At 40.3% G+C, this 27,985-nt stretch overlaps 1 protein-coding gene across 9 annotated transcripts in view; it reads left to right on the top strand.

Moving 5' to 3' along the window:
- mpdz (multiple PDZ domain crumbs cell polarity complex component) overlaps positions 1-27,985 on the top strand; it is a 114,480-nt gene that overhangs the window by 80,023 nt on the left and 6,472 nt on the right. For 4 of the 9 annotated variants that reach the window (XM_089125333.1, XM_089125235.1, XM_089125204.1 and 1 more), the window contains 17 exons: positions 1,110-1,202; positions 2,638-2,703; positions 6,333-6,404; positions 9,341-9,515; positions 15,953-16,149; positions 17,089-17,180; positions 17,258-17,330; positions 19,298-19,351; positions 19,466-19,558; positions 19,884-19,977; positions 20,072-20,217; positions 22,145-22,228; positions 22,335-22,528; positions 24,066-24,213; positions 25,078-25,164; positions 25,719-25,788; positions 25,867-25,904. In XM_089125333.1, coding sequence (XP_088981459.1) covers positions 1,110-1,202; positions 2,638-2,703; positions 6,333-6,404; positions 9,341-9,515; positions 15,953-16,149; positions 17,089-17,180; positions 17,258-17,330; positions 19,298-19,351; positions 19,466-19,558; positions 19,884-19,977; positions 20,072-20,217; positions 22,145-22,228; positions 22,335-22,528; positions 24,066-24,213; positions 25,078-25,164; positions 25,719-25,788; positions 25,867-25,904 — 1,776 coding nt within the window. Of the gene's footprint in view, positions 1-1,109; positions 1,203-2,637; positions 2,704-6,332; positions 6,405-9,340; positions 9,516-15,952; positions 16,150-17,088; positions 17,181-17,257; positions 17,331-19,297; positions 19,352-19,465; positions 19,559-19,883; positions 19,978-20,071; positions 20,218-22,144; positions 22,229-22,334; positions 22,529-24,065; positions 24,214-25,077; positions 25,165-25,718; positions 25,905-27,985 lie in introns of all 9 variants that reach the window. The other 5 variants (XM_089125294.1, XM_089125180.1, XM_089125311.1 and 2 more) reach the window with 4 other exon arrangements.

Below are 27,985 nucleotides of genomic sequence, written 5' to 3'. Positions count from 1 at the left end.
ACGGTACGCTTAGAACCTCAACAGAGGTGGTACCATTTAAAGCGACCTTACCATGCAGTGGAAAAGCGCCACAAGTGAGCCATACCGATCCGAGCCGTACCATTCCATGCAGTGGAAAAGCGTCAAACCGTGCCGTACCGAACCGATCCGTACCGTACCATAAAGTGGAAAAGCGCCATAAGTGCCAATTGGGCATCGTTTAAATGGGCATAAATGCCTACCTGAGCATTGTTTCTGACCATGTCCATCCCTTTATGGCCACTATGTACCCATCCTCCAGCAGGATAATGCACCATATCACAAACCTCGAATCATTTCAAATTGGTTTCTTAAATATGACAATGAGTTCACTGTACTAAAATGGCCCCCACAGTCACCAGATCTCAACCCAATAGAGCATCTTTGGGATGTGGTGGAACGGGAGCTCCGTGCCCTGGATGTGCTTCCCACAAATCTCCATCAACTTCAAGATGGTAATATGGGCGAACATTTCTAAAGAATGCTTTCAGCACCTTGTTGAACCAATGCCATGTAGAATTAAGGCAGTTCTGAAGGGGAAAGGGAGGCAAACACAGTATTAGTATAGTGTTCCTAATAATCCTTTGGGTGAGTGTATATCACCCAGCACTAAGATGTACACGACTACTTTGCATCTGTTTCTCACCCTCGTCCTCATGCATTTGTCTGTCTGCTCTTGATCCTCTCAACATCTGTCTGTCTCTCAGTCTGACTCTCTGTATAGTTTTGATTCACCTCCTGTCATAGAGAAATATGGGGCGACTTTAAAATGCTTCCCAATGCCAAAGTGTCAGGTAATTTCTGTTCGGCCCTCAGCCGACAGTCTTATCTCTGCTTCCAGCATTCCTTCTTTCCATTGGGATCCGCTTAGCCTTAACATTTGCCACTAAATCAACTTAAAACACATTTACAAGGGAACACAATCAAATGTGTTGTTGATCAAGTTGCGCAATGGCCCAAGCCACGTGCTACTTTTTCAATAACACCACATTTAGTTTACATATTGGATTTTTTTTTAATGATCTGTCTCCCAGGATTAAATGTGTTTAGGCTGATATACTAGCTTGCTAACATCTGTGTTGTGCTTCTAGAAGCCTCCCGTAGCCCTCCTACAGCTGAACAAGAGCTCAGAGCAAACTCTCCATCCTTATCCTGAATCCTGCTTTACATACAAACCGCTACAGGTTAGACTGAGACTTGTGTGTCTGATGTGTTTTATGGTAATCAAATGGCCCGTTTTAGAAAACTCTTCCATGGTCTGCCATCGTTATAAGCATGTTGATTCAATATTATGGCTTTTAGTTCTACTATATGCTAGCGTTCTTTGTGAAAAACAAATATTGATGGCATTTTTGTGCAATAAAATGGAATGAAAACGTCCCTTGTGAAAAAGAAGTCCACTTAATTGTATTGAATTTGCATTTGTAGTGTACTTCAAATCTATATTTTTTTTCATATTTAACTACAGAGAATATAATAATAATAATGAATAAAAGGCCACTTAAGTGTACTTAAATAGAGTACACTTTCATGTGTTTTTCTCCACACACTTAAGTACACTTTTAAAAAGTGTACTTCGTAATAGTCAAATTAAAAGTTTTACTTTATAAATCATTGTTTTAATCGTTTTTAATGCTTTAAAGTATTTTAACACTTATTTTGGTGCATTGACTAACATACCAAAGCACATGTAAACTATTTTAAATGTAGCATTTTGTTTGATATTTATACATTTGTTTGACATTTATATTTAATTCTGCAAATTCAAATAGTTTCAATAGAAAGTTCAGGCATGTCATTAACGCATATTTTAGTAATTTCAGTACATTTGCCAATACGCTTTAACCATAGTTCATCGACAATATAAGTAATTATGAATTTACATATAAAAAGTCCTACTTAAATGCACTCAAAAAAGCATTCTAAATTTCAACTATAATACATATTTAATTGCAATTAACATGCAGAAAACATTCTATTCATAGAATAATTTTGCACTTATGCTTAAGTGTGCTGCTTTTTCAGAAGGGATTCCATGATCTGACTCAAAACTACTCTGTTTTTAATCAAGGTATCACACATTACGACTGTTTTGCTGAAATATCAACCTGCAAAATATCCAAAAAACACATTTTAAATCATTTTATCACCCCATAATAAATTTAATGTGTTGTAATAATGTTGAACTCATCTCAGTAACATGTCCAAGCTCTATTATATTTCTACTGGCCACTGCCTTGTATCAAGGCGCCTTTAAAGTTTGTCTCCCTGTGGCCTGTCCTTCTCTTCATCAGACCTTTATAAACTCTCTGTGTCCAGATGTGCGTTAATGATCCATGCCTCATTCCCACCCAGCAGATGGCTCTCTGCAGATGGCTCTTAAAAACTAGCTTTGTTTCAATGGTACTGAACAACAAGTACAAAACACAAGGGGGGATCTACAGCTGGCCCACGGCCATAAGGCCAGACATTCATTACTGTGGAGGACTTTAGTTTGGATCTTCTAGACCAATAGAGAGCTTTGTAAATGACATTGTTGAGGACGTGAAGAGAGGTTTTTCTAGGACGACTTCTAGCTGTGTTTGACGAGGGCTGTTCTTTAATTTTTAAAAACGGCAGACATCTGCGCTGGATGATGCAGTGGAAGAAGTTTCAGCCTTCAACTTGAAGACCAGCAGTGAGAAGGTGAGTACAAACCAGAGTGAAATCACTGGTACTGTGTGACTTAATAACAGACATGATGCCATTAATTGATTCTCTGGATTTTTTAATTGTTCGCCTAAAATTGTGTTTGTCTTTGTTTTCTCACTCTCAGGTCAGTTGTTCCTAAACCTGTATGATTAAATTACTAAGATTTGTGAATTAATCGTAGGTATATATTTATGGGTAAGACTTGGAATGCCATGAAGAGTGAATAAAAATATATAGAATTTTCATTTTGAACTCCTTCTCAGAAGCATTTTAGAAGTTCACTAAAAGCCTGTCATACGGTGGCCGAGAGAGCTCACCGCGCTGCAACCTGATGAAGACGAATGCAAATTCAAAAAAACGTGTTCAACTATAAAAACGCATTCAAATACAAAAATACATCTGCAAATTAAGAAAAATATCTTCATCAGTTCCACAACACACCTGTGCTCCAAGTACTCACAACACAACCAAATACAGAAACGCGCTGCAAATAACATGGTCCACAACGGAAATGTTTCCGGGGAACCAAATAAGTGACGGACCCGGCTAGAACCACAGGACGTGCTTAGAGCAAAAAAACCTTTATTGACAAGAAGTCAAAGCATATATATTTTTTTATAAATAAACTATACAAATAAACTATACTATTAAAGTAATATTGTATATATAAATAATATTATAATATTATATATATATATATATATATATATATATATATATATATATATATATATATATATATTAGTTCGTCTATACTCCTTGGAGTCCTTGCTTACTCAAAATTCTACTTTATTTAATTTCTTTTGACTTTTCCCCCGCAAAACACAGAGATTCAAATTATTATGACATACAACTTGTGTGCAATATACAACATGTGTTAACAATATGTTCAATGTCATCACAATACAAATGAGAAAAGAACAATGATCTGAAAACTAAACTAAATAAATAAAAAAAGATCTAAAAGAACATGAAGGCAAGATATTAATCTATACATCAGTTACACTATACAAATAGTTTCATTTTATGTTTAAATTTTATAAGAAGTTTCCTAAAAATGTTAGGTAATGTATGGCACTGACATACAGATATATAAAACGGATATTTTAACAGATTTTTATAAAGTAAAAATAAAAAATGAATAATTTATTTGCAACCGTTATGTTAATCATTATATTGCTGTCGTCAGAACAGCTGTACAGCTGATGGACAAAGTGCTGCGTTGTTACGTTGTCTGTTGTTGCTCCCTTCATCAAGTTCCAAACGGCTACATAAATGACACACTAGGTGTCATGCTCACGCCAAATTCCCACTTGAAGAGTTTTGCTGTCTGCCCTTTGAAGGGAGTAGGGCATAGGGAAGCTCACGAGCAATAAGCAAGTCCCAGTCGGGTCCGTCACTTATTTGGTTCCCCGGAAACATTTCCGCTGTGGACCGTGTTGATTTTTGTAGTTATGCATTTCAGAACAGGTCTTTTGAAGATAACCGCCTTTGTGATGCATGTTACAGTTTCCTATGGTACAATAAGGGAGTGGTCTTTTTTATTAAAAGGTGACATATTACGCCCTTTTCACAAGGTGTAATATAAATCTATGGCGTCCCCAGAATGTGCCTGTGAAATTTTAGCTCAAAATGTGCAGATTAAGGGATGGTAATATTGTTCATGGCATCTAATAGCAACAAAGAGGCTATGTAGCGGGATGGCTTGTGACTCGCTCGCACTCGGCCGTCATATCGTTATCAAAACAATAGACTGATGATCTTACTTGATTTCACCCTGTATTCAGCTTGATATATGCAGACATGATTCATCGAATGCAATACGATCAACAGCAAGTTGATACAGCTTCATAAACAGCATCAAACAATCCATAAAAGAAAATAATAAAAAAGACGGAAGTGATCATATGTACCCAGTGAATAACAGATAATAAATATTAAATAATCAATGCTCCTACAAATATTATAATAAGATCCCCTTCCTACGTCAAAATCTGATCGGCTTATTCTTATAAAGACTTACCAAAACAAAGTTACTGGGTTGTCACTCTTCATGTTTTCTGGGTTGACAGATGCACCGGGGATTATAGCGGAAAAAGTTAGATTTTCAGGATATGTCCTCTTTAACAATACATACATTTACACACTTATTGTTTTAATCGCTTAATTCTAAGGATTGTTTCCTGACATCTACTCCAATAATGGAAACGCACCCCACCAAACTACAAGGATTTTTTCTAGTAGCTAATAACAAACAATTGGAAAAACCATTAGAATTCACTGGTAATATAAGATGGAGCTTAGATACTTAGATGTTGTAGCAGCCCACTATATATATCGTAAACAAGACTTGTGAATTGATAAAACCCTGGGCAGCCAGACTCTCAGAAGTTGTGCTGGAGCCAGCCAATGTGATGGGCAATGCATATTTTAACCAACTCGTACGATTTTTGCATGCAGAATGCTTTAGGCGTCTGTGAACAGTCCCTAGCTGTGCCATCTGAGACTTGAGGCAGTGTTCAGAATAGCCTATTAACAACTTTTTTTTTACCATGTCTGCATATAGTATATAGTATGTGAATTTCTGTATGCATATAATAGGATGACATGCCAGTGTTATTCTGGTATTATTTATATACTACTGTAGTATTTCTAAAAATTATTATTTTATTTTTTTTCAGTAAATACATATACATTATAGTTTGTTTAAGATTAAGTTAACAACAACAACACTGTTGTTCTCACATATTTGCCCAAATCTGCATTTTACAGTTAAGTACATTGTGTGAAATATTATATCCCACAATGCAACATGCTTAGTTTGACAAAAAAAAGGAAGTTTTTATTTTTTGCATAAAATTTAATTTAAGAAAAACTGTCATTTTAAAATTGATAACTATTTGCTACAGACATGCAATGTGATAACCTTGTGGCAATGATGTTGGATACCAATGTTCCCAATCATTTGTCTGCACATAATGCCTACTATTTCAATATTTTTCTAAACTAGCAGGCAGTATTATGTATATTACACAATATTCAGTACATACTAAGTTAGTACAAAGACTTAGTAAGCGTATAGTAAGATGGTGCACTCAAGTTACTTCTGAATGGGAGAAAGTGCAACAGGCAATATGGCAGTAGATGTGCGCTTAAGACTGCACATTCACATTTTCTGGTCTAAAAAGAACATTTATGGGACAGTTTATTTAAAATTTTGTTATAAAGTTTAGATTCTGATTTGAAATATGTTATTTGGCAAGCAGTTTTTGAGATTTCAGGATTCCCTTCTAGGATGCCCAAAATAGTTGCCAGTAGGCTTTGCAAATATGGCCGGCAACAGACTTTCCTTAAAAGAGACTTTGGTTGGTACTCTATTCCATTAGAGGCAGAAGAACTATAGTATCTCAAAGATCAACAGTAAATATGACCAACTGAGTTTCAGGCCAGCTGTCAGATGCCCTGTTCTCAGCCGACTTAAGAACAGCACTTTAGTGTACAGTAATTAAAGTTTTATATTGTGCAGTGCTGTAGTCTGAATGAGTACTTGACCTCCCTCTTTCCCTTCTCTCCCTCTCTCTGTCTCTGTCTCACTGGTGCTGGTTATTCTCTGTTTTCTGTAGGCCGTTGACACTCAAAGTAGACCTTTCCTTCGTCTATGTTCGACTAATCCTTTCACTCCTACACCGTTTAAGGTTTGTGTTTTGTGTGGGTGTGGGTGTGTACGTGTTTCTTCTCCCATCTATATGCAGTTATGGAACTTAATTTCATAGCATTTGCATATATATGGCCCTAAAACCCTCTTTTTGTTCTTTGTTTTTTTTTTTTTATCTTAATTTGTGTTTATATATATATATATATATATATATATATATATATATATATATACTTAACAAAATTATAAAAAGAACACTTTTGTTTTTGCCCTCATTTTTCATGAGCTGAATTCTAAGATCTCAAGAAAGAGGAAAGACTTTTTCTATGTACACAAAAGGCCTATTTCTCTCAAATATTGTTGTAAAAAATTTGTGTTAGTGAGCACTTCTCCTTTTTCCACATTCCACAGGTGTGGCATATCAAGATGCTGATTAGACAGCATGATTATTGCACAGGTGTGCCTTAGGCTGGCCATACACCTTATTCAGAGCAGCGCCATGACAGGTATGAAAGTGAGGCTGTGAGGGATAGTCTTACCGTGTTTCCAATGGCATCCGCTGTAAAAAGCTGAATAAAACTGCTAGATACTTACAATTTTCCACAGCTTACATTGTCGGGAGTTTTTTGTCAACTGTAATTTCTTGGAAAGATATTTTTCCACTGTTTCATGAGCAGAACAATCCGAAAACACATTAAATAACAGTACAGCCCATTGAAGAGATGCAAGTCTATCCCTCACAGCCTCGCTTTCATTCTCATTAAAAATCAAAGATGGCGCTGCCGTGAATAAGTCGTATAATAAAAGGCCACTCTAAGGCTATGTTTACACGGAAACGATTCTGAAGAGAAAACGCGTTGCGTTATCACTTTTAATTCTGCCTTTAGAAAAGCGTTTTTGGTGTGAAATCTGCGTGCAGATGGTGACGCAAAAGTCTGTGAAATTCAATGTAGTATGCACTCCAGGCGGCTAAGAGTGCATACTACAACTACACCAAGCCCGCGCGCCTGCGTACAACCTTCACAGTCAAGCAGACTTTTCCGTTTTTACCCTTTACACGGGAACACGGCGGTGGAGCGTTTTTCAGATTTCCACTCTGGAGGGTGGTTTCACTTTTATGCGTTTTCAAGCCCCAAAAACGCCGTCGCCGTGTAAACGAAAGGCACATCCGAAAAAATATTTTTACATTTTCACCCGGAATCGTTCTCGTGTGAACAGGGCCTAAACTGTGCAGTTTTAAGGTTGATGATTGTGGCCTGTGGAATGTTGGTCCACTCCTCTTCAATGGCTGTGCGAAGTTGCTGGAAATTGGCAGGACCTGGAACACGCTGTCGCGTCACCCGTAGTTTTAAGTGAACTAAATTGTAGTTTCTCATTTTTAATATCTCTATTGCCTAAAATAAGACAGCGCGTTGAATAATGTACAACAAAATAATGCTTATCGGTTTATAATTAAACAATTTCGTCATAGAGCATGAAGCTGTCAAAAGAGGCTATTTATTTACCCCAATAACTTTTGGGGATTTTCATACACATACACACCGTTTTCATACACAGCACAATTTTACAATACCAATAACAACAGCCCATGTTCCTCATGAAGTGATTGACAAATTCCTTGAAAAGGCTAAAACACAATGAACAGTGATAGGTGAAAGGGACAACACATTAGCCAAGAGAGAATATTTAATAGTAGTAGAAGATCATCACAAAATTAACAGTAATAAAATTGGTGATGGTAAGTAGATCACCACACAATATCTGCCTGCATTACACACAACAAATCAAACATTGTGCAAGTAAAGTGCACACATTTACTACAAATAGAATGACAATGGTAGGCTAAGTAGCTGTTCTATATGTTTTAGTCTTTAGTTTTATTCTAATGTTATTCATCTTGACTGATAAAAACTGTGTACAACACATGTTACATTTGATACTGAAAGAGAGAGTTAATGTACAGATTTAGAGATGACTTAGCTTTTAAAAAATTCTGTGCTTCTGTTTGGGCTGTGAGAGATGTCAATTTTGGGTCTGGATTCTGACTCTTTTGAATAGTTTCACCGTGTATACAAGAGTGTTTTTGTACTTTTCCTTGTCACACACAACTTCCCTGCACTCACTGTTGTACACCTCGATGCCTCTAATTTAATTTTCACTTTAATTTCCAGACATAATGTTAATGCTGTATTGTTGTGCTAAAGGTAAAACCGTTGATTCAGTCCAAAATGCCGTCAGCAGCGCCATCTAGCGATTGTTGTTAAAACTGCAATGGAGTTTCGCCTCTTGGTACTTCTATACTCTTCTTTGCCCTTTGCCAGGGTCATTGAGGTGGATGGATTATCTCGGCCTCACTAACACAGATTTTGACAGATTTTTTTAACAATATTTGAGAAAAATAGGCCTTTTGTGTACATAGAAAAAGTCTTAGATATTTGAGTTCAGCTCATGAAAAATAGGGGCAAAAACAAAAGTGTTGCGTTTATTAATTTTGTTCTGTGTGTGTGTGTGTGTGTGTGTGTGTATATAATATATATATATATATATATATATATATATATATGCAAGTAATACAATGTGTGCCCTATAGTAAAATATTTCCTTATTGTATGATGACTACTAAATATATGAATATGCAGGTATTAGCAAAATTAAAAAAGGCTGAATTAAAATGAGTTGAAAAGGAATATATATATATATATTTACTTTTCATTAATTGAACATGAATTTACCATATCTAACAAATAATTAACAAGACTTTTAAAGAGCAGCGGCATGTCTTGCTTTGTTAGTTCTTCATGCTGAGAAATGAAGAACCGATTAAGCTTAAACAGATTAAACACATTAAGCTTCATATTTCATGGGTTTAATGAAGGATGGCGTGTTGACGGGTGATGTGCTAATTGGATGTAAAGTATATCAGTTTTTAATGTGTTTTATTTTTGAGTAAAAACCATGTTTAAATCTGTGTCGCAGCTGAATCGCGAGGAGGGGAAAATCATCCCGGCGACACCCGTCCTGTCACTGCCAGTCGTTCCACATGTTGGGGAAACAGACTCGGACACCCTGACTGAGATACCTGATAGACTCGTTCTTCATAACAACGGTCCTCCTGATGACGAAGAGGAGGATGAGTACGGATACAGCTGGAGTGAGTCTCACATGCGATATAACACAGTGTCACCAGAGGGCACTGATCACACTGCACTCATCCAGGACCAGATTTAGAGGGAGAAAATTGTGGAAAAGAATACTAATAATACTTATGGAAACGATATAACTTAAAAGAAACTGCCTCAGTGGGAACTGAATGTAATGTTTTTGGACACCTAATTGTATGTTTATGGCAATTAAATTAAAATTGTTTACATTTATATAAAATGCAACTATTCAAACTTTAGTTTAGAGTACTTTTTTAACCCACTTAAGAAGAACTTAAGTACATTATTCTATTATATTGTATGAAAGTGTAATTTTTTCAGTGCAGTTTTTTTGTTTTTTTGTTTTTTAAATGTGCTTTTGTTAATATGTGAATATACACTACAAGTGCACATTCAATGCTATTACAGTTCCCTTTCGTAGTCACTTCGAGTTACGTCAGAAGTGACGGAGATTGGGGGTTTCGCATAGAAAGCCAATCCTCTTCGAGTATTTAAACACGAGCCAATGGCATGCAATGCCTTGGGGCTGCGGAAATTTGCATAGCGTACTCCGCCCTACTCCGTGAGTATAAAAGGAGGAAGTGAACGCAACCGCAGTATGTTTTCGCTTCGGAGCCAAGAGAACCTCTTCACTCCTGAAAGCTATTACAAGACTCTTCGAGACGAGCGTCCTCTTCAGTGTTGGTGTGACGGCGGTACCCAGCGAGTTTCTGCATCGCCTGCGATCTGAGCAGTGGTCTGCCAGACTTTGCGCTTCTCCCTGGTCGCCTCAGCGCTGAAAGAGTGAATTTCCTCCTCTCTGTAAAAGAGCTACACGCGGCACGTCTTTTTAAAGACGGTTCGCCCGTGTTCTTCTGGATGCGGTCGATTTCTGTCGTCATCTGATGGTCGCGATCGCTGCTCTGTATGCCTGGGCATTCAGCATGCAGCAGCAGCGTTCGTGGATGACTCATGTTCCTGCTATGGGGACATGACCATCTCCACACTGAGGTTAAAAAAAAAAAAAAAGATATATATATATATATATATATATAAAAAAATTATATTTTATATATAGAATATATATTTTTATATATATAAAAAAAAAAAAAAATCTCACTAGAGTGAGAGCCCCGGTCCCCCTTACTCGATCGGCTTCCTTCACGAAAGGGGGCCCGTCGACCGGGGACCCGGCGAATTAACGGTGACGGTGTGGCATAAGCCCCGACGATTTCTCGGGCCACACCTCCCGCCTCAGTGCGTGAGCCAGCGAGCGTTAGTTCGATTCAGTCGGCTGCCTCTTCAGTGGTACCGGCTGCTTCGAGCAGCGCTCCAGATGATGATGTGATGTCGATCGCAGCATCACTAGGTGGGCTACAGTCCTCGGGAGATGAGGATGCGGCTGCACTGCCCCCTTCGGGAGAGCCAGCGCTGCCCGTGTCGGATCCCGAGCTGACGGCATGCTGTCTCAAGCCGCTGGGAGTATTGGGTTAGAGTGGCATCCTCCATTCTCCCCCGATCTCTCACGGAGGGATAATTGGTTTTTGGACAAAGCTGCCGCCGCGAGGCCACGGCCAACTCCATTGCCTTTTTTTCCCCGAGCTGCATGCGGAGTTTTCGCGCTCTTGGGGGACTCCTCTGTCCACTCGAGAGCGCGATCTCTCCCCCGCCTTTCCCCCCTCGATGGGGGGGCCGCCCGTGGGTGCACTGGGATGCCCCCGCTGGAGCGTTCTGTTGCGATACAGCTGTGTCCACAGGGCGCCTCCTCCGTGGTCCTCCTAGGCACCCATCCAAAGCCTGTAGGTTCTCGTCTGCCATGGCGGCGCGTTCCTATAGAGCGGCGGGACGGGCGGCCTCCGCTTTGCATGCGATGAGCACTGTGCAAGCGCAGATGCTCAGCGATATGCTCGAGGGCGGGACTGATCCAACGGCATTCGAAGATTTGCGGTCCGCCACTGACCTTGCTCTCCAAAAGGGCAACGAAAGTGGCCGCTCGCGCCGTTGGTCAGGTGATGGCCACTAGTGTGGTCCAGGAGCGTCAACCTGGCAGACACTCGGAGCGCTGAGCGGATTCGTCTGCTCGACGCCCTTCTCTCCCAGGTTGGCCTTTTTTGGCGGTGCAGTCGAGAACTCTTGCCCAGCAGTCTCCACTGCCCAGGAGCAGACGGAGGCAATCAAACATGTTCTGCCCCGACGACCAGCTGCTGCCTCCACCCAGTCGTCGGCACAGATGCCTCCCGCCCCGCCCCAGCAGCAGCCTTCATCCGGGCCACGGCGTGGAGGAGGCCGCCGGCAGGCGTCACAGCCCCCTCAGGCCGCACACCCCGCTAAACGCCAGGTAAGCGATGATCCTGATACGGGCTGCTCAGTGATGGAGTTGAGTTTTTCCCCAGGAGGCGGGAGCAGGCCCCCTCCTGCCCCCGGTGGAGGGCCGGGGGGAAATCTTTCGTTTTCAGTTCCCGCTGCTCGCCCACGGGTGGGCAGCGCCCTGAGTTGGTTAAGAAAGACTTGACATCATCACTGAGCCCACAGACTGGAATGAGTGCGCTTGACGTTCCAGTGCGTCAGCCCACACATTCCTCTCTGTCTCTGAGGGTGCGGAAGGGTGCGAGTGTCGTCCCCGGGCTACGCCAATCCCTTCCCCCTCTGTCGCCAGACCCCCGGCGGAACGGACCCCCATGGAACGCTCCGCTTTCCCTGGTCCCTTCCGTCGGGGAGCGGGCTTCGACGCATCCGAGCAGGGTCATCCCTGCACGCGTGCCAGTCGACCCGCCACGCTGCCCCTCCGGGGGGACGTCTGTGGTTCACATGACCCCGTTGGCTCACTTCCTGGAAGCCTGGCTAGTGCTTCCCGGGATATCCCGCTGGGTCATCAGAACGATCAGATTCGGCTACGCGATTCAGTTCGCACGGTCTCCTCCCCGCTTCAGGGGAGTTCGCTCCACGATAGTTGGTGGCAATGCCCCACTCCTGAGAGCGGAGATTGCGACCCTGCTGGCGAAGGGTGCAATCGAGACGGTCCCTCCAGCCGAGGTGGAGTCCGGGTTTTACAGCCCCTACTTCATTGTCCCCAAGAAGACCGGTGGGTTACGACCGATCCTGGACCTGCGCATTTTGAACCGTTCTCTCCATCGACTACCGTTCAAAATGCTCACGGCCAAACGCATTTTCGAATGTGTTCGGTATCAGGATTGGTTTGCAGCGATCGACCTGAAGGACGCGTACTTCCATGTGTCCATCTTACCTCGACACAGACCGTTTCCATTCGGGTTAGCTCTGTCCCCTCGCGTCTTCACGAAGATCGTCGAGGCAGCCCTTGTTCCCCTTCGCGAACACGGGGTTCGCATCCTGAATTATCTCGACGACTGGCTATACTAGCACACTCTCGCCCTACACCTCTTCCGAGCGTTGCTCAAGGGCCAGCATGTGCTTGTCCGCTCAGACAACACTACGGCAGTAGCGTACATCAACAACCAGGGGGGTCTACGCTCACGCCAGTTGTCGCAGCTCGCCCGCCACCTCTTGATATGGAGTCAGAAGCACCTGAGGTCCCTTCGTGCAGTTTACATTCCTGGAGACCGGAACTGGGCAGCCGTCGAGCTGTCCCGGGTCCGCCCCATCTCCGGCGAATGGCGACTCCATCCCCAGTCGGTCCAGCTGATTTGGGACGAGTTTGGGGAGGCACAGATAGACCTGTTCGCCTCTCGGGACTCGTCCCACTGCGCCCAGTTTTATTCTCTGACCCGCGGCACTCTCGGCTCGGATGCGCTGGCGCACAGCTGGCCACGGGGCCCACGCAAGTATGCGTTTCCCCCTGTGAGCCTCCTTGCACGGGTGTTGTGCAAGATCAAGGAGGACGAGGAGCAGGTCTTGCTGGTAGCCCCCTACTGGCCCACCAAGACGTGGTTCTCCGATCTCTTGCTCCTCGCGACAGCACCTCCTTGGCCTATTCCTCTGAGACAAGACCTACTCTCTCAGAGACGGGGCACTCTGTGGCACCCTCGTCCCGATCTTGGAGGCTGCACGTGTGGCTCCTGGACGGCACGAGGCAGGTTTGAGTTCGCTGCCACCTGCGGTGGCGGCAACCATCACTTCCGCAAGAGCGTCGTCCACGAGACACCTTTATGCGTTGAAGTGGAACCTCTTCGTCAATTGGTGCTCTTCTCGCGGAGAAGACCCCCGGAGATGTTCGATCAGTGTCGTGCTTTCCTTCCTGTAGAGGGGCTGGAGCGTAGGCTGTCGCCCTCCACCCTTAAGGTTTACGTCGCGGCCATTGCCGCTTCTCATGAAGCAGTGGAAGGTAAGTCCTTAGGGAAGCACGACCTGGTCATCAGGTTCCTGAGGGGAGCGAGGAGGCTGCATCCGCCTCGTCCTCCCCTCGTACCCTCTTGGGACCTCTCGGTAGTTTTTAGTGCTCTGCAGAGGCATCCCTTTGAGCCTTTGCAATCGGTAGAGTTAAAGTTTCTGTCCATGAAGACAGCACTCCTGGTTGCATTGGCCTCCATCAAGAGGGTGGGGGACCTGCACGCATTCTCCGTTGACGAAGCGTGCCTGGAGTTCGGGCCGGCTTACTCTCACGTGATCCTGAGACCCCGGCCTGGATATGTGCCCAAGGTTCCCACCACTCCCTTCCGGGACCAGGTGGTGAACCTGCAAGCGCTGCCCCCGGAGGAGGCAGACCCAGCCTTGGCACTGCTCTGTCCGGTACGTGCTCTCCGCACCTATGTCGACAGAACGCAGTGTTTCAGGACCTCAGACCAGCTCTTTGTCTGTCATGGAGGGAGCCAGAAGGGAAGGGCTCTCTCAAAGCAACGGCTGTCCCACTGGATAGTGGATGCCATTGCTTTGTCTTACCAGCAGCAAGGCCTTCCGTGCCCCCTTGGTGTGACGGCCCATTCCACTCGGAGTGTAGCCTCCTCTTGGGCTTTAGCGCACGGCGCCTCGCTAACAGACATCTGCAGAGCTGCAGGCTGGGCGACACCCAACACCTTCGCCAGATTCTATAATCTGCGAATTGAGCCGGTATCCTCTCACGTACTCGTTTCGGCCAGTTCTGGATCCGCTCAGGTGTCTTCGCTTGCTCGCCACTCCACTCCCCGGACTGGATAAGTGCGATATTTCCTCAGTTCTTCCATTGAAGCCTTGAGTCCTCCAGCACCGACGATGCGGGCACCACTGCTGTGGCTCTGGATGCTGGCTAGGTGCCTCCATGCGTACGGTTCCCCCTTGGTAACCGTCTCATGTGTATTATCCACTGTAAGCCTCTCTGAGCATGTGTCTTCCCTTGGCAAGCCATCTGCCACCCTGGAGCTGAAATTAGTAGCCACCTGCGGTTGGTGCTCCAGTGATTCCATATGTGTTCCTATGTGGCCATATGTGTATTCGTAAGTCCTCCCTTCGGTAGGCAGCTGGTAGCATGTCCCCTTCGGGATATGTTTCCCAGTGTACCTTGGTAATCCTGTGTCTAAGTCGGATCCCCTAAGGTAAACAGGTAAGGCTCGGGGGTTCAGACTTTCGCAGGGCACTGGAAGACAGCCTGAAGTTGGCGTGATGGCACAGACCCCCAATCTCCGTCACTTCTGACGTAACTCGAAGTGACTACGAAAGGGAACGTCTCGGTTACGTATGTAACCCTCGTTCCCTGAGTAGGGAACGGAGACGTTACGTCTCCCTGCCACTTCTGCTGTATCGCTGGGTAGATGCCGAGTTCAGTCTTGGCTCCTCAGCGAAGACATACTGCGGTTGCGTTCACTTCCTCCTTTTATACTCACGGAGTAGGGCGGAGTACGCTATGCAAATTTCCGCAGCCCCAAGGCATTGCATGCCATTGGCTCGTGTTTAAATACTCGAAGAGGATTGGCTTTCTATGCGAAACCCCCAATCTCCGTCACTTCTGACGTAACGTCTCCGTTCCCTACTCAGGGAACGAGGGTTACATATGTAACCGAGACGTTTTTTAAAATTGCGTTCACGCTTATAGTGGTACTTGAGAAATTCATTCAAATACCTAATCTTCAGACAAAGTGTGCAAAACTGCAAGCACATTATCTGCTTTAGTTCAGACAATTTTTTGACAATTTTTAGAAGAGTAATACAAAAAAAACACAATTTTTAGAAGAGTATTACAATGTTTGTGCTTTAGAAAGAGATGTGTGACGTTTTGCATCTTGTGTGCATGTTTTATGTGTAGAGTTTTGAGAAATGGAGTCATAGTTTTAGAAATTGTGTAGGTAATTTTTAAAAAACTGTTACTTCTTTCTCACGAGGGGTCCACATTAGTAAACTGTAAACCTTTTATGGGGTAGCAATAAAATAAGACAAAAATGATCTCCAGCAATAATGTTGTGACACTACAGATTACAGGTATCATTTACAAGTACAAGCATTTAACTGCAAGCCTCAGAACCACTCATAATGTATGTGTGTGTGTGTGTGTGTGCGTGAGAAGAGAAGGTAACGGAGCGGTACGGTCGCTTACCGGGTCAGCTGCACATGATAGAGTTGGAGAAGGGCCGGACAGGTTTGGGTTTGAGCCTGGCAGGGAACCGGGACCGGTCACGCATGAGTGTGTTTGTGGTGGGCATTGACCCCAACGGGGCCGCCGGGCGAGACGGACACATCGTGGTGGGCGATGAACTGTTGGAGGTGAGTGTGTGTAAAACATCAGTTTGACCCATTGTGAAACAAAAGTGCTCTTTAACTTTTAAAAAGTACTTATTACAAAAATAATATACTTTTAAAGGATATGTTTATGTGCAAAATGAATATAATGTTATCGGACACCTAATTGTCTTTATGCACAGCTGCACTACTTCCTGAACTTCAGCCAGCTCCTTTGTTTCCTGTCTTCCATTATTGGACAAACTGATTCAGTTTGTCCAATAATGGCATACAGGAAACAAAGGAGCTGGCTGAAGTTCAGGAAGTAGTGCAGCTGTGCATAAAGACAATTGCATGTTATTTGCAATTAAATGAAAATGTATTATAGTGTAATTTTATTTAAAATACAATTAGTTTAACTTTAGAGTGCGGTTTGACCTACTTAAGACTATACTTCAATGTAATTTCGGTTTTCAAATAACTACATGTACTTAAATAGGGTTAGGGTTTGGTTATGCATATTTTACTATAGTATACATGTCATAACATGTAACTACGACACCTTAAAATAAAGTGTTACCGTAATTTAGGTTGATTATCTACTTAAACATATTTGTAATTACACATTTGTAATGATAAAGCTGTAATTTACTACATTTTAAATATATTTTATTTTTATTTTAAATGTAATATTGAGTGACGCTGAAGTTAAAATTATAAGCAACTATTTTCCATGTGCTTTAGTATGTTAGTCAACACATCAAAATGTGTAAAAGATTATAAAACATAATGATTTAATGTACTTTTAAACGTTTAATTTGACATTATTGCAGTGTACTTTTTAAAAGTGTGTTAAGAAACATAATTATTGAAGTGTTCTCTTTTTAAGTACAATTAAATGTCATTTTATTTTCATTAATATTATCTACAATTATAGTTTTTAATGTTCTCTACAAGTGCTGATTCAACTTGTCGCCTTTGCAGATAAATGGTCAGGTTCTGTACGGCCGCAGTCATCAAAACGCCTCTGCCATTATTAAAAGCGCCCCCTCAAAAGTCAAGATCATCTTCATCCGGTGGGTCAAAGGTTTTATTGTTTAAATCTGAAGGGATTTGAAACCTGTTTCCTGCTGACACACGTGGTGTGTTTCAGAAACGGAGATGCTTTGAGTCAGATGGCTGTCGGACCAATGAAGGAGGCCGACTCACCAGACACACACACAGAGGTAAACTCACACTCACCTGTGCTAGCTATCTTCATGTGCTAATACCATGATATATTATTATCATTATTACATACTAACACAAACCCTAACTTTTGTGGGTTCCCTTCACTATATATTATAGTTATCCCCCAACTATACTATAGGGAACCCACAAAAGCATTTAAAAAATGCTTAATTGTATGAATTGTTTTGAATTTTCACTTGTAATGTACTTCAAATCTTAAATGTTTAAAATGTAAAAGATTTCTTTTTTGTTCTATAGCATACTAAAGCACATTTAAAGCACATACTGTGTGACTTGATATTACAGGGAACTTTAACTGTCACTGTCCCACAGGTGGGACGTTTGCCACTATATTTTTAAAACAATAATATCTTAGTAAATACCTTAAATAATATTGACAAACTATATATCATTTGAAAGCTTACAATCTCTAGTTTCCATATTTGGTGACTGATTTTCAAAATATATTACAGAGGAGCCGTAATTTATCAATATGCAACAAGAATATTTTCATGCTCATAAGGCGTGTTCAGACCTTTATTTTAAAATAGCAGTAAACATGAAAAATCATAAAAAAATGGTACATCAGTTTGTTTTCATGCCAAAAGTTCAAAAGATAGAATCCATTCAATTATTTTGGAAAAAAAAGGTCTGAAAAGTTTGAAATATCAAGAAAAAAAATAATAAATTCACCATTTGTGACGTGGCAGCTAGCTATGACTTACATGCGTGTTCTTTGTATGTGTTTCTTAGAGGTTCAATTCATATCAAAATCTGCCAAACTTCCCATACTACTTCTGAATAGGATCTCTACTTCAGAAATTGTATGACAATTGTGAAAATAATGGTTCATATCACTCAAAACACGAATGGAAATGCAGGCGCCCTTATATGGGCAGTAATGGAGTCTGATTGTGCCCTAGTGAAAAAGTTTGGTACTGCGCTCAAACTAAATCTTACTGAAAGCTCATTTTTTGAGATATCAACCTAAAATTTGAAACACAACTTGTTCAGATATTTGGCTTTGATCTTTCTGCCATTTTAGAGTAGCCCAGGTTTTGAAAATATATATTTTATGTAAAATATGAATAATTAATATTTTTACATTGTACATTTCCATAAACTCAAACTTCTATAACTTTTTTTCTGTTTCACTTTCTTAATTTATTTCACTTCTACAAAAATCTGCCAAATGTCTTCTTTAAAACAAGACCAATCATATGTCTATATTCCAAAGCATTCTTGAATTACAACCATTTAAGTTCGAAATGTGCATTTTCATGTCTATTCAAAAAAGGGGGGTGACAGTTAAGAGGTTAATATGTTAAATGTACAAAATTTCAACTTCATCATTACAAAGGGTTAATTACAAATATATTTAAATACATGATCAATCAAAGTGATTTTATTTTACCATATATGCTTGTCAGTACATTCAGCAGTACACTCAAACCATATTTCAAAGACAATATAAAGATTTTAACCCTTTAAGTGGGTTAAAAGCTCTCAAAATTTCAGCTAATTGCGTTTAAAATTCAAACTATAATTCATTTTCATTTAATTGCAATTTATATTCCTGTTCATCTCAATAAATCAATTTCCTGCTATTAAGAGCCCTCTTAAAACATATACTAATACTATACTATTATGAAATATTTGCTATTTAAATGTTTCTCGCCAAAAAAAAAACCCCACAAATTTTATAAAAATACATAAATAATTTTTCAAATGTCCTTCAATTGAGAAAGATTTTCATTGAAGCCCTTTGGCCGCATGTTGTTGTAGTTACATAATCTTCCAGTAGGAACTAACATCTAAATCTAAACAGCCATGCCCTCAACATTTGGTTTGTTTTTTCGTTCAGTCGTGCATTCATTCACACTGTATGTTTATCCATTCACGTTTCCATTCATTTGTTCAGTCATCATCATGTTTAATGTGTTATTTCTTATTTCCGCCCCAGACCGAGACACCCGGCTCAACACTAGACATGATCCAACACATAACTGTTCCTGTGGTAAGACGCACACTTAAGTTCTCTTTTGACTATGTGTTTGTGCAGTTTCTCTCTCTATCCTGGGGATGTTAAGCGTTTTCTTCCTTTGTCTCTTTATCGATCTCATGGATGAAGGAGGATGGAGGGGTGGGTATCAACCTGAAGGAGGACGACAGCAGGAACGGATGCATCGTTCACAGTGTAGATGAGAATGGAGCAGCTGGAAGGGTATGAATTACTATTGCCTAGGTGCAAAACTAACGACAACAGAAACTGAAAGTCTTGTCAGAGGTGGAGCATTTTATGACATTCTAATGAAGTACTTTTGTGTGTGTGTGTGTGTGTGTGTGTGTGTATCACATAAAGACATTAAGATTATAAACATGAACAATTTTATTTGAAGCTGCTTTGAAACAATGTGAATTGTAAGAAGCACTATACAGATATTTTGACTTGACTTTTTATGTAAATATTTGCTAGTTTCTGCTTTGTATGTCTCTAAACCTGTTATGCTGCCTACCTAGAGTGTGTCAACTCTGTGTGTGTGTTTCAGGACGGTATGATTGCTTTGGGACACAGGCTGCTTGCAGTAGACGAAGAGATGGTACATGTTTCTGTGACTTCATCAGAGACAGAGCCAATCAGGAGTAAGAGGAAGGGGGCTGGGAGTTATTAAAGGAAAATTTGTTTATGAATAAATCTGAACCTGATCTTTGTCATCGTGATGATTGCGTGTTGCAGATTCGAGCAGATGTTCTACACCGGGGACCTTGGCGTCTGATCCAGCTACCTGTCCCATCATCCCTGGCTGTGAGACTACTATAGAGATCTCCAAGGGGAGAACAGGATTGGGACTCAGCATCGTGGGCGGCTGTGACACTTTACTGGTGAATAACCTCATTAACGTTTAAAGTATGTTTTTGTGAGACTTTGTTTCCCAGCGGACTGACATAAACTTGTGCACTATGACACTGGAGATTACCAAAATGTGTAAAAACTGAATGTACAGTCAAATTTTAAGGGTTAGTTCACCCAAAAATGAAAATTAAGTCATTAATTACTCACCCCCATGCTGTACCAACCCCGTAAGACCTTTGTTCGTCTTCGGAACACAAATGAAGATATTTTTGATTAAATTTGAGAGCTGGATCACTCCTCCATATAGACTTCCTAAGGGACTAGCACTTGACGGCCCATAAAGTCATTAAAGAAAATGTTTAAATATTCCATGTGCCTACAGCGGCTCAATTTTAAGTTTATCAAGCGACGAGAATACTTTTTGTGCGAAAAAAAACATAAATAACGACTTTATTTGACTATTCCATTACTTCCTTATGGGCCTTTAGACGAGAATTGAAGAGATTTCCAGAACGCATGCGCGAGAACTGAGACGAGGACGTTCTTCTTCGACTACTTCTTGTTACCGGCTGCTCACCGCTTAGGAGTATTACCGCCACCTACCGTATAAGATGATGATCCATATATAAGGCGCTCCGGATTGTAAGGCGCACAGCACTGTCGTATTTGAAAGGCTTTTAAGTGTGCCTTATAGTGCGGAAAATACGGTAATTGAAACGCGTATGTACAGCGCGCGTCTTCTTCTGCTTGTAAACAGAAAGTTTTTTGCTTCCAGCTATATCAGCACGTCATCTTATACGGTAGGGGGCGGTAATACTAGCGGTGAGCAGCCGGTAACAAGAAGTAGTCGAAGGAGAACGTCCTCGTCTCAGTTCTCGCGCATGCGTTCTGGAAATCTCTTCAATTCTCGTCTCAAGGCCCATAAGGAAGTAATGGAATAGTCGAATAAAGTCGTTATTTATGGTTTTTTTCGCACAAAAAGTAGTCTCGTCGCTTGATAAACGTATGATTGAGCCGCTGTAGGCACATGGAATATTTAAACATTTTCTTTAATGACTTTATGGGCCGTCAAGTGCTAGTCCCTTAGGAAGTCTATGGAGGAGTGATCCAGCTCTCAGATTTAATCAAAAATATCTTCATTTGTGTTCTGAAGATGAACGAAGGTCTTACGGGGTTGGTACAGCATGGGGGTGAGTAATTAATGACTTCATTTTCATTTTTGGGTGAACTAACCCTTTAAAGGGGTCATGAACTGAGTTTCCTGAGACACACTTATGATGTTAGTATGATTTTTACATTTGAAATAAAAGGCCATTTTTTACCCTGGATTTAGTATTTTTGTCTGCTCTGAGACTTCAACGTAAACGCCCACTTTTTTTATTGGCTGGTAACACTTTACTTGAAGGGGTGTGCACAAGACTGACATGACACCTTCATAATCATGACATGGCATATGTCTTGAATATGAAGTAGGTTTTATGCATGTTTATGACAACTGTCATTAAGTGTCTTTCACTCAATAATGACATTTTGAATGCAAATATGACAATGTTTGAGATGTCTTTGGTATGACAACTTGACATAAACCATAACATCAAAACCTGTCAGTGTCTTTGTCATGACATAAAATTAAGTGAAAATGTCATGTGGTTGGCTTTGACATTGGCTGTCATGAGGCCATTAAAACTGTGTCATGAATATTTTTCGTGACCTCAAGTACAGTGGTACTAATCGAATTTGTCATTAAAATAATGCCAAAACCAACCACATGACAGTTTAACTTAATTTTATGTCAAGTTGTAAATAAGAGATTAATTGTGCAGTGTAGACAGCATTATTGATTATAATGAGATTTCAGAACTCAATCACTGCTAAACTCATGACAGCTTAGCAGCTGAGACAGAACTAATTTATAAGAACATACTGTATATAAAGACTGAATTTGTCTGTGTTCAGGGAACTATAATAATTCATGAGGTGTACGAGGAGGGAGCCGCCTCTAAAGATGGCCGACTGTGGGCAGGAGATCAGATTCTAGAGGTAAAATCATGACCATCGCTCTTTTGATTAGACTAGGCTTGATTTCATGTCATCTTTAATTCAGCCATTCTCTTCCTCTCTCTTGTAACCCACTCTCTCTCAACAGGTGAATGGTATAGACTTGCGTGTGGCGACGCACGATGAGGCGATCAATGTTTTGCGCCAGACTCCGCAACACGTTCGTCTGTCAGTCTTCAGAGATGAGGGTCAGTATAAGGAAGAAGAACTGTGGGACGCACTGACCATTGAGCTTCAGAAGAAACCAGGCCGTGGTCTTGGACTCAGCATCATCGGCAGAAGGTATAAATCAGTTGGGAAGAAAAAACTCTAGGCAACAACATCCATTAGTCAAACGTCTTGTGGACGCATATTTCGTATGTGTTTTGTGGCCTTATTTCAGAAACTTTCATTTTTAGTTTTTTCAATAACCATGAATAAACAATATTCTCTCAAAAATAAAAACATGTACATACATGTTGCTCACATATTATGGTAGCCCTGTTTGTGATAAATATAGTGTAATTTTACCTGTGCCATTAATATGTTTATAAGCAACTGAAAAAAGCACAAATGTCAGGGCATGTCATTGTCAGAACATCTCAAGGACCACAAAGGGGGTTAAAGGGGTCATGAACTGCATTGTTTTATTGTTTCATGATGTTTCCTGGGGTGTACTTAAAATGTTTAATTTTTACTTTAAAAATTGTCATCATTTAGAAATAAAAGGCATTTTCCTAGCCTGATTCTAGCCCTCTGATTTGAGCGCAATGTTAGAATGGTAGAAGTCTGCTCTGAAACATCAGTGTAAACACCCACTGCTGTGATTGGCTAACATCTTTAGATATGAAATAGCTAGCATTACATGTGGAACTCTCACGGAAACTTTTAGCACGTTTTTACTATTACAGCTCTCAAGGTTAACTTCTGGTGAAACGTAAAAAATTATAACATTACAATTATATCTAAGGCATTATATGTAGATCGTGGCATGAAAGATTGCAGCGATGAGCATAGCCGATCACAGATATGTATGCAGATCTTGTCATTGTAACTTGATTTCTGCACACTAACTAATGCTTTCATTATAACTACAAGTGTGAGATTAGTTGATTCTAACAGGAGATTTGGCCTATACCATGAAGCTGGTTTAGGTGGCTTGCCAGCTATGTTTCAGTTTAGTTTGTGCCAACCCTGGGTTTTAGGCACCATGAAAGTGATTCGGCTTTTAGCAGTGTTCATCGCCATAGTAACTTACGCTCCAAGGCTAACCTGGTCTGGGGCAGATTATGTTCCAGGTAAGTGGTTGCAAACCGAATTTGGACCAATCAGCTATGAGCAAAGTGACACATGTCTGGCACGACAAAATCACTCCACCTGTTTCCACTACAAATTAAAGGTCACTACATTTATAAGACAAAATCATGGCTTTTAGTAAATAAATTTGTATGATTTAGAAATTATTTCTGTAATTATTATACCCTTAAACGATCTCACATGTACAATTTCAGTTCATTAATTATTATTACGCAGATTTTAAATGAATACATACATAAAGGTAATATAAATACGCTTTAGAATCAATAAATGAAGCTATAAAATGACTACATGTGAGCTTAAATGTTCTTTAGTATTTTAGCCAAATATTTTAGTTGGTGCCACTTAAGTGGCCTTTTAAGTGTTTATTAATTATTATATTATTGATTATTATATGCTTTTAAGATTTGAAGTACACTACAAGTACATTCACTACAATTAAGCACACTTCTTTTTTACAAGGGTCCATAAATGAATATTCAGCTCTGTATTCCCCATGTGCTAACAGCGATCTCTGTCTCAGGAACGACACAGGAGTCTTCGTGTCAGATATCGTGAAGGGTGGAGTCGTGGAGACTGATGGACGTCTCATGCAGGGAGATCAGATCCTTTCGGTTAATGGGGAGGATGTTCGCTCAGCCACACAAGAGTATGTGGCCGCGCTGCTCAAGGTGAATGTCAGGGTCATTCTGTTAAATGGGTGCCTGTGCCTTTTCCATTTTGGAAAAAAATATTGAAAGATATAAAACTTTCAGTCATAACTGGCATACCACTGGGTGATCTAGTGGGCTTTTTCTTTTTGTATGTACATTTTTATAGTTTTTTGTGTAAACATTATGAACATGATATTTCCAATTAGATGCAATTATTTTTATATTGTGTTTTCACTTTAATTTTAGTTAAAATTTTAGTAATATTTTGTGTTTTTGTCATTTTTATATTTTAAATGTCTATATAGTTATTACTGATTTTTATTTATACGTTTTAATTGTACTTATTTCAGTGCTTTAAATGAAAATGAGCTTTATAAAATAAGTTTAATCTTTTTACATTTTATTTCAGTTAATTTGAATTGAAATAACACAATGCTTTTTTATGCTTTTGGTTTTAGTTAATAACTGCGGTGAAAAGCAGAGGATAATGTGTGATAGAATATTTAGCAAAGCATTGTAATAAGTCAATAAATTGCTGTCACCATTTACATTTAACTAAGTTGCAATATATATTATTATTTTATAAGCTGTGAATCAATAATGACTAGATAGACTCCTGAAAATGTTTAATAATGTCTCCAAAACATTTAATGGCATCTAAAATTGTGAAACCTAACAGTCATTAACTAAAGAAAACTACAAACTAACATGTTTTATGTCTATTTTACAAAACTATTTTTTGGAATTTGCCTTTCCCAGTGATGTCACTTCCTGATGTCTTTTAAAGAGGCAGTTGTGATTGATCTAGTGTGAATGTGAAAACCAATATACATTTTACCACACACAAATATTAATCAAATAAACTGATTTGATTTCCCTCAGAATTGTGCTGGTCCAATCAGATTGGATGTGGGTCGTTTTAAGGCGGGGCCTTTCCACTCGGAGCGCCGTCTGTCTCAGAGCAGTCAGGTCAGACACAAATATTAAACACTCACACACTTGTATTTTTGTTGTGCTGGTGCACACCCTGATATCCAACTTACAGCTGTGAAGCCATGATTCCAAAATACATTCTCACATGATTTATTTATTATTATGAAATTAGTTATGAAACAGCTCTACAGATGACAAATAGCATAACTTCATCTCAATTCAGTAAAATTTTGAAGTTTTACTTAATAACAAGACTGGTGTTCACCTGACGGGTGTGTGCAGATTATTCTGCGTCCAAGCCATGTTGTAATTACCGTAAATAATTGCTGTCGAGGTACTTTGATGTCATACACCAATCGATCTGCCCAGCGCTGCTTCAAGTCAAACACACCCTAAGTCTGCAGTGGTCAGGTGGTACAAGTCGTTGCTCTCATTAGTTTACACATTATTAAAAGTTCTACAAGAACATGACCATTAGAGTAATTACGACATGGCATGACAAACATAAAAGGTGACAGTTCGTGACACAAAGCTAGTCAAGTTGTCAAAAAAGAAGCTAGTCAAAAAAGAAGTCTCTGTTTTCTTTGCAGATAAGCGAGACAGGCAGCGGTAAAGTCACTCCTGCAGCTGTACAGGGTGATGCAAAGAAAACACATGAATGTAAGAAAAGTTCATCCGCTAAATTACAAATATTCAGCCTCATTCTTGATTTCCAACCGTTTCTTTCTTGCTTTGCAGTGCTGGACAAAGACATCAGGACAGTTGAATTCACAAAGGTCAGTTACAATGATTCAGGCCTGTTCACACAGAGAGCCAATATTTGCCAATGGTCCTCCAAGATTTCAAACTATGTTTCTTGACTTGTGTTGTTGACCAGGGATGAAATCTGTACGTTTTTCTTTCCGTTGTTTTTCTTTTGGCGTTTTATATATATTCCAAAAAAGGCAGCATACATTTATGATTTAAATAAACATAGAGTGAATATGTTATTGCCGCATGCTGCATATTTTCCACTTAGCCTCTGCCAAACAATAAAGTTTAAGATTAATAGAACATTTTGTGGCAATAGGCCTGTAGGTCAGTGTTATTTTAGTATCATTGATATACAATTATAGATATTTTATTTTAGTTCTTTAATGTAAAATGATAATGAGAAATGTTGTTTTGGTAACTAGCTGAAATAAAATAATTATGTTTTTTAATGTTTGATTTTATTTCAGTTAATGTTTTTAGGGTACATTTACATGACAACATTGTCAAGTCAAGTCAAATATATTTATATAGCGCTTTTCACAATACAGATTGTATCAAAGCTGCTTCACAGTATCAATCAAGACAACATAACAGTGTTTGTTTATTCATGAAAAAAAGACAATCAAGTTTGGTAGAGCTGATCAATGGTATGATGGGTAATTTAATTTGAATATCCCCATATTTTTATCCCGATGTAATAAAAAAAATTATTTTGGTTCACACAGATCTGCAAAAATAACTAAAAAATCTGTATTATGCTGCTAGGCCAGTAGTAAGCGATGTCACTTTGTAAAGAAACACTATGCGCCTATAGACTGAACGTGTAATACCCATGACACCACCGTTTTTAAAAAATTGTGTTTTTGTAATCTGCACGAAAATGGTATAGTTTTTTTTTCAAACCATTTTCAAAAGCCGTGGGGAATTGATTGGATGGTTGGAAGGTTGTGGTTTGCTATTGGTGACAGGTTGTCCTGCCCTTGTGCTAGTAAACATGTCACCTGAGAAGAGATGTCACTGCAAGAAGAAGGGTCATTTGTATTTTGATTAAAGTGCCCCTTCTATGCTTTCTTAATATTACCTTTCATGCAATGTATAATATAGATGTCTGTGAATGTAAAAAGGTCTGCAAAGTATAAATTTACTGTATCCTAAAAGAAAGATTGATTCTGACCTGCCGAAACCATTTGTCAGTAATTCCAGTCTTTCTTCCTGCATGAGCCCAGAGCCGTTAAATATGATGAGCCTACGTAGGTTTGTAATACATTTGCATAATGGCATATGGTCTTCACTGGCTGCTCAACAACAAACATTTACTTTAGTTTGACCCACCCTCCAACGTACTGTAGTTGTATCCACAAATGAATTACTAGGAGTGCTACTTGGGTGTTACGAGGTGTGTTCCTTTGGTGCTCTTCAGTTTGGAGATCCAAAGTGTTTCCCAGATAAACAGTAATTCTGAGGCACTCAAAAGTTTTTTGAGTGCCTCAGAAGTACTGTAGTTGTAGCTGAGACTGGAAGAGTGTGGTTTGTGTTGTTAACATGTCAAGCTGACTGTTTTCTGCGTTGCTAAAGAAAGTCCACTTTGCATGCACTTCTAAAGGTTAAGAGGTTGAAAATGGCTGCAATATTTACTGTTCGCATCACTGTGTATTACGTTCTAAAGAAGCCTCCTGAGCTGAAATTCAGACATGGTAATGGACTTTTCGTTTCTGACATGTGCTGTAAGCAGTCGATCACATTCACAACACACAGGGCGATCTGACCAATCAGAGCAGAGTATGGTCTCGGAATGGAGGGGTCCAGGGGCCTCATTTATAAAACTTTGCGTAGATTTCATCCCTAAAGTGTGCGTATGCACATAAGGCAGAATTTGCGTACGCACAAAAGTTTTCAGATTTATAAAACCGTTCGTACGCCAGAACCTGCGCAGAATTCACTTTATAAATCCCAGTCAGCGGGAGATTCTGCGCACGTGCGTCTCCTCCCCGAAATAACCATATATGGAGATTACAACGCCTAGTTTAAATATGCATATCCTCATCTGCATATCATTTGCATATGATTATTCATCCACTTGATACCAAGTTTAACGGTACAAGAC

This window comes from Pimephales promelas, chromosome 1, assembly GCF_988280905.1.
Source record: "Pimephales promelas chromosome 1, fPimPro1.hap1.1, whole genome shotgun sequence".
Taxonomy (NCBI): domain Eukaryota; kingdom Metazoa; phylum Chordata; class Actinopteri; order Cypriniformes; family Leuciscidae; genus Pimephales; species Pimephales promelas.
Note: the sequence above shows the minus strand (reverse complement) of the source record. Positions and strands in the feature narration are given on the sequence as shown.